Source organism: Macrobrachium nipponense, chromosome 22 (genome assembly GCF_015104395.2).
Source record: "Macrobrachium nipponense isolate FS-2020 chromosome 22, ASM1510439v2, whole genome shotgun sequence".
Classification (NCBI taxonomy): Eukaryota; Metazoa; Arthropoda; class Malacostraca; order Decapoda; family Palaemonidae; genus Macrobrachium; species Macrobrachium nipponense.
The window spans coordinates 73,473,626-73,480,666 of NC_087213.1; the positions used below are offsets into that span (position 1 = coordinate 73,473,626).

Sequence of the window (7,041 nt, forward strand, 5' to 3'; positions counted from 1 at the left end):
AATAAGTGATCTCGTAAAGTGGGCGTCCTCTTGGCGGCCGGGAAGTTGAAGCCACTGACTAAACTTGCTAGAGAGACTTTCATGGCGACGCCAGAGTGGATCCAATGTGCTTGTTTTTACGTCTGGATTTGTGTACGTGTTACTGCAGCTCGGTGGAAGGAATCTTGCACTTTACCGTAAGGCTCACTTACCTTTGCTTTTAGGCTGAGGGAGGAAGGAGGGAGACCTGGTTGAGACTTTTCTTAATCGTTTTCTTACGTTCGTAGGAGAGTTTGCTTTTGCCACAATTTGTCAGGTTTATTTAAGACTTGGCTTTATTTTAGACTGATGTAACGGAACTGTTATGGAAGAGCTTACTGAAGATCTGTGCTAATCTTCAAAACCCTATCATTAATTACTGTCATGTAAAGCAGGAAATGTCGAACGAGGATCATGATGGTACTACCTAGTTCATACCAAGCATAAAAGCCTTGTAGATTTATCTCTGAGAAAAGAAAGAAAAACGATATGGTTGTGGCTCCATAATTCCAAAGGTAAACCAAGCGGTGACGCCCAAAACGTTTGACTTCGTCGCAGTTTATATTCAAGAAGTCTATCTAGTAGTGACCGAGTCTTTGGACGGTTTATCTGACGAAGATTGTTCATTTGTGTCCAAGGTTGCTCTCAGAAAAAACGGTACGAAACTCTATCAATTGCTGATGTTGTCAGAGAGCTTAGTGCTTACTTTATGTATTTCTGTTATTGGTTGCTCATCAGGAAACTCTACTAAGTCAGATTGAGCATTGGCATCAAAAATGCAATGAATTTTTTGCCTACAGGGGCCTTAGAGGAAGTTCTTGTCGTTTCCTTCAGTAATAAAAACCACTGCCGGAAACAACCTCTTTCGTCTTACCTCGGGGACAGAGAAGTATTCCTTCCTTGGAGAAGAATTATAGGCCTTCATTTTCAACGAGCGTTGCTGTATAAACCCCATCGTAAAATACATATATGATTACTGGGCTCAAAAGAAAAGCGTAGCTAGAAGGATTTTCCAACCCCCTAGCGTGACGCTTCCCAACTTTGCTATTAAACCAAATAGAAAATTTTAAAAAAATGAAACAGATAAGAAAAAAATGAGGGAGTGAGGAAAAAACTCACCTTGACGCAACCCGAAGAAAAGGTCACGGCTGAGCCTGACATTTCAGCTCCAGTATATAAGTGCCTAGGCTTCAGCGGGAGCGGCATTCGATCTCTCGACTCCGCTTACATCATGAGGATCATTGTAAGTCCCGAGGAATACTGTCGTGTTCCTCTTCAAATTGTGCAGTGATACAGATCTTTGGAGTGAATCAGTTAGTTTCGTGAAAAATGGGCAGTAGTTAACTGCGTTGGCGGGACTGTAATGAACTCTCAACACTTGAAAGAAGAGACATTGACGTTCATTGATAAGAAACTTCCTTAGAAATATTTTATAGGAAAACGTAAAATTTTCAGTGAGCATAAAGAATATCGCTTGACAGTGCATGTAAACACATGTATAATATACAGAAATGAAGGTTTCACATAACTGAAATCAAAGCCTTGCAAAATTTCTCACTGAATAAAAAACCTAACGTTCAGAAAATTTCTTATGTTAGGATCATTATACATTATTACAATTTTTGTTTTTCTATTTCAAATTTGCATTCATAGTCAGTAAGTACGAATTTTGGGTTATGTTATAATCTCAAATGATTCTTGTCATCTAATCATTTTCATCCTCCAGGCTCCAGCATCAAAATACTTTTCAAGGTAACTTCTTGAATTGTTTTAGAAAATATCTAGGAACAATTCTTTTGGGAATACCCCAATAGTTAACGAGGGAACTAGAAAACTTTAGTATCTTTTTTAATAAAGAAAGCCAACAATTGCGAGATGCTATTAATTATAGGTCAGACAAAGTATCCAGTTTTACATATCTGGCGTGTTTGGGATTTATACAGAAAGGATTGCCTTTAACTAATACTAGCCGGAATTATCCTTGGAGATATTAACACCGAGTAAGGTAATGGTGGGTAGAGCTTTCTTTCAACTGATATTCAATAGAAAACTCGATGTTTCAGTTGTGTGTGCTTTTGGCTGCCAGTGTGGCTTCCGCCCAGCTTGTCCGGGGCAATACTGTTGTCAGCTCCAGACCATCTGTCGGATCCCCCGCTCCAGTTCCTGATGCTACACTTGCCGCAGATCCTCTAGGTAGCGCTGGTGCCACTGCCTCCGCTGGCGCTTCAGCTGGTGCTGGGGCATCAGCATCGGCTGCAGGTGCTTCAGCAGCAGCTGGAGCTGGTGCTGCAGGGGCTGCTGCTGCCCCTGGGGGTGGATTTGGTCCTGCCTTCTTTGGTCCCGGATTGAATAACCCCCTGGCACTGCCACCTAACGGGTTGCTTATCCAGCGTGCCCAGGAAGTTGCAGCTGGAAACCCCAATGTCCGTGTCGTAAGTATGACCATCATCACGTTAGTTTACAGGTATATATAGGATAACTTATTTTGAAGGAAAGAAATGCTGTATAACTTTTTTTTTTTAAAGTATACTATGGAGAAGTTTTTAATTTTGTGACATTTTCTTTCATAAAACTAGTTTGTTGATGTGGATGGCACTGTTGAGTTCACTGACCAGTTTGGACGAGAAATTGAGGTTGTTGACCAGTTCGGGTTTGATGCCCTGGAACCAATCGACCCTAAAGAGCAACAGAAGCTTCTTTTAAAGAGCCGCCAACAGGAATTCAACCTTCGTCGTCAGCTGCTTGAACAGCAGCTTCTCCAGGAATTCGGTCTGGCTCCTGGTGGTCAGGGCTTTGCTACCGGCGCTCAGGCTGGTGCTGCCCAGGTTGGTGCTGCCCAGGTTGGTGCTCCCCAGGTTGGTGCTGCCCCAGGTGGTGCTGTCCCAGGACTCCAGCGCCAGTTCAGAATTGTTGTGTAGTTCCATTTTCATCAAGAGTCATCTTCACGTACTGACTTGTCCAGTCTTTTTCACCTGCCTTTAGATTTCTTCTCAGTTTCACTTCTGCTCTTATGCCTCAGTAATTTGGTCTTGGTCTTTCTACCCGTTTCTTGTATGACTTCTTTTTCTCTTATCTGCAACTTCTTTATTCTCTTTTCTGAGGTATTATCCTTCAAGCACTCTGCACCAAAGTCACACTTATAGGTTTACTAGCTACAAGTGTATTTAATGTCTGGCTGTACATGACATTTCATAACTTATTTAATAAAGTGCTTTAGTTATCTTGTGTTTTAGTTGATCGCATGGACAAGTGTTTGTTTCTCTAATAAGAGTCAACATATAATCTTGTAAACTGACGAATTTTCCCGAAGTATACAATGTTTATTCATAAATTATTTCTCAAAGAATTAATATTCTACAAGGGCTTGGGAACTTCTCAAAATACTAAATTCAGTTTTTTTTTTTTTTTTTTCAAAATGTAATCTCTGTACTTAACATGACATTGTGATTCATAGTGCCACGGTTTCACACAGTGGTAGCAAATATTTCAAATAACTCTTGTTGCTTCCCTTTTGGTAAAACTAAAGAAAAATCTCTGTTTAATCCGTAGTCGAGGTTTCAGAGATTTTTCTCCATTCCCACCTCACTGGAAGCAAAAGATTCTGTTTTATGCGACTTAAGAGTGTCATTGTGACAGTGTGGGTGAATTTCAAATGATTAAATTTTGACAATTTCCAAGAGTTATAGATTTAAATTAATAGACAAAGCAGCGCTTTACCTTGGATAAAAGAAAAACAGGTTTTAGCTGAGGTACATATTTGGAAAATATTTAGAGTAGTTATTCTTTAAAAATGAAGTAATGAGACTAAAGAAAAAAAGAGAAGTATTTTTGAAACGCCATCTGTACTTCACAAAAGCGATGAAGTGTTTAGTAAATAACCGCACAATGTCCCTACAGGCAAAAGTCTTGAAGTGTAAGAATAAGAATAGACGGATAACCACAAATAAGATTTCCACAACAAAACATTCCTGAAATGATATGGAACTTAAAAATGCCAGATTTAGAACAAAGTGGTCTCTTTGAGAGAAAGAGAGAGAGTAAATTGGCTACCAAGACTCATTCTGAATTCATAGCTATAACAAAAATAAATCTGATGACACTACATGAGCAAGAGCATCCTGTAAAGATATTCCTGTCCCAGAAATATTGTGTCGATATTTTTGGGGCTGATACTTCTAAATTCTTTTCTGCTTTAGATGAGGCAATATCGAGATACGACCATGAGAGTAAATTTTCTTTGCTGGAAATTTCCCAACCCAAAGCAGAGAAATTCATCAGTACAGAATTATGAATCAGAAAGTAGTGTATTGAAGGAGTCTATGTAGCAAGTCCAGTAAAATTAGTGTAATTACATCCATTAGCTTCACCCCAAAATCACTGAGTAATTTCCTTGAGAAACTGGCCCATACTAGTAAGGCAGTGAAGCTTGTAATTGTGTTTTAAGAAATAAAATGAATAGATTTGCTGTAGAAAGCGAACATACTAAAGGAAAGTGATTTTACAGTTGTTCACACAACTTTGCAGCTTTCTTCACTAACTCTAAAGACAACCTTGCATCCTGCTACAGTTTATTTATTTATTTACTTATGTACTAGAAAGCAAATAATCGTATGCTTCATGAACGTTCCTCCTGAACTTCAATTCAGAGGAAAAGAAATAGATCACCATATATGGCAGTTTCCTAGAGTATTTTTATTGCTAGGAGACTGCAGCGCCCTTAATCTTGTAATGGCCGCTGATCTGTGTCTTACAGTAGAAGATATCGGTATTTTACCACTGACCTAATCTTAAATTTACCTCACATCAATGGTTAGTTGATAAATATTTTCATGTTGTGTAAGTGTACTCCAAATATTAGAAAGGGCTATCTTGATATACTACTCATAAACTACATGACAGCAGACGTGACCTTTAGTTCCATGGTGGCAAAACTTCCATAGATGTGAAAAAAATTGCAGAAAAGGGCCATCCTTGTGGAATTCTTCAAGATGCATTTATCCATGTCATTGGCTTTAGCTAGAGTGACGTCTGTGGATAACTTTAGTGGCAGAGGTCTTATATCTTATTAGATTTGGCAAGGATGAATAGAGAAACCTATTGAATTACTGCACTCTAAGTACAGCTACCACATAATACCATGTAAGCTTGTTTCTAGGCCACTCCAAAACTATTCACCATACAATCTAAATTTGCAGAAGGAACACCTGAAAATAATGCAGTAATAGGTCTCAAAGTCATTAATTTAATTTCTAAATTAGTAATTTTTCCATCCATCATTAGAATTCTCCTCCATAAATCAATGGAATTGTCAGGAGTGGAGAGCAAAATAGCAGGAATTTAATAGTGCATGATATATTTTACATTTGCATTGCAACGGGAACTGACAGATCCTTGCAAAGGGACAGGCGTGGTCCCTGTGATGTTCCGTCTCAGCGACTGAAGATGCTAGGATCAGTCTAATAAAAGATAAGTCTGTTCACTTACTGCGAAAAAGTAGCACGAGATGCACAATGTCATCTAGCCCCGCAAATGCTAGGTCTTTTCAACGATATAATGCCCACTTACACATTATAGTAATCTGTGTTTTTTCTCTCTTTTTTGCATCAACTTCACAAGTTGTTATGTAGCCATATCAATGCTAATTATTCCACTACAGAAGGTAAGCTGGAAAATCTACAAAAAAAGACATGAGGATAGCAGCTTACATTTCAGAGGTTAATTATCTAATTAAATGCCAAATTACATTATGTGCAAGATGCTTTGTTCATTTCTCTCGCTCTCAATTATGCTCTTTTACTGTAGTTTATTCTTATAAATTACTAAGTAATTACTTCAGTCCAAACATAATAATAATAAGTATAATTGTCGCAAAAGAGGTAGGATCCCCTTTTAAGCGACAAATCATCCACAAAGTCATGTTAATTAGCAATAAGAACAACGTCAATAGGTTGGTGATGTGTCTACATAACAAAACAACGAATGCAACTAAAAGGTTCCGGTGAGCCAAATTGATCAGAGGAGAAGAGAATGACTTAAATTAATAAAAAATAACCTTTCTGTAAATACTGAATCAAAATTTATCCAATGTATTCAGTATAAGAAACAAAGGGACTGCCAAGGCGAAAACACCGAAATTATAGCAAATACGGGAGAATGCATAAAATTTGAACTTAATTGATGAAACTTCCATTGATCCTTAATTGCAATATAGAATTATTTTCAGTTCATAAAGATAATGTAGATGCGCAATAAACGAGTCTGCGACTTGGCGTCACCAAGTTGTAGAATAGGGCAGACCTCCCTTCGGACAGCATTCTTCCCCAGGGTGCAACTCGGAAAGGTAAGGTAATCAACAATCTCCTCTGATCAAGCCGGTGAATAGTTGTAAAATACGAACATAAGTTAGGTTTATTGAAGTGCATCAGTTGTGTGTTTGTCTCAACTAGATCGTTATTGCGTTAGAAGAGTTAGTTCTAACACTGGAACCCTATTTTACAAAGAAATTAGAGGTAATGTGTTCATTTTTGTGAATATTATCCCCTTCAGAGATTGTTTTCCGGTTCGACCACATGGTGACCGAATCTTTGTTGTAATGGCTATTTAGCAGTGGATGTACACTTGTGAGGAATGCAAATAGTTTTAATGTAAGGGAAATGTCTTGTTTTTTCAACTTGAAGAGTCTATTTTTCTAATAAAAGTGTAAAACTGCTGACCTTGTCTATTCAACCCTACCCTGTGTAGCTGCTGCTTTGTGTCTCACGATCTTGTCATCGGCCCTCAACACCCAGGCAACGAACTCGTGATAAAATCACAACATTTTTTGGTCCTTCGAACCAGATGACAAGTGCTCAGCTGCACAGGAGGCATTGAATCGGCAATGGTATTCAGAGTAGCTTTGTTAGGCCGTTCACAGTTGCCAGCGGATCTGCCACAAACTAGCAAGAATGAGATAGAAATATTCAGAAAACCAGGGGGTGTTATTGCCCAGTTCGCTGATGATAGCTTCGAGTACTGGCAGAGATG

The 7,041-nt window shown here is 38.6% G+C and overlaps 1 protein-coding gene across 1 annotated transcript; it reads left to right on the plus strand.

Annotated features, from left to right (window-relative positions):
• Positions 1–1,137: 1,137 nt before the first annotated feature.
• Positions 1,138–3,238, plus strand: LOC135198805 (glycine-rich protein 1-like). Its single transcript, XM_064226762.1, has 3 exons — positions 1,138–1,261; positions 2,082–2,450; positions 2,595–3,238. The coding sequence occupies exons 1-3, from the start codon at positions 1,250–1,252 to the stop codon at positions 2,934–2,936; spliced, it is 723 nt and encodes a 240-aa protein (XP_064082832.1). The 5' UTR covers positions 1,138–1,249; the 3' UTR covers positions 2,937–3,238.
• The last annotated feature ends 3,803 nt before the right edge of the window (positions 3,239–7,041 follow it).

Excerpts from the sequence above, each read along its gene's own strand:
- LOC135198805 (XM_064226762.1), top strand. Across the intron at positions 2,451-2,594 it reads GAAACCCCAATGTCCGTGTC|TTTGTTGATGTGGATGGCAC; the intron begins GTAAGTATGACC and ends TCATAAAACTAG.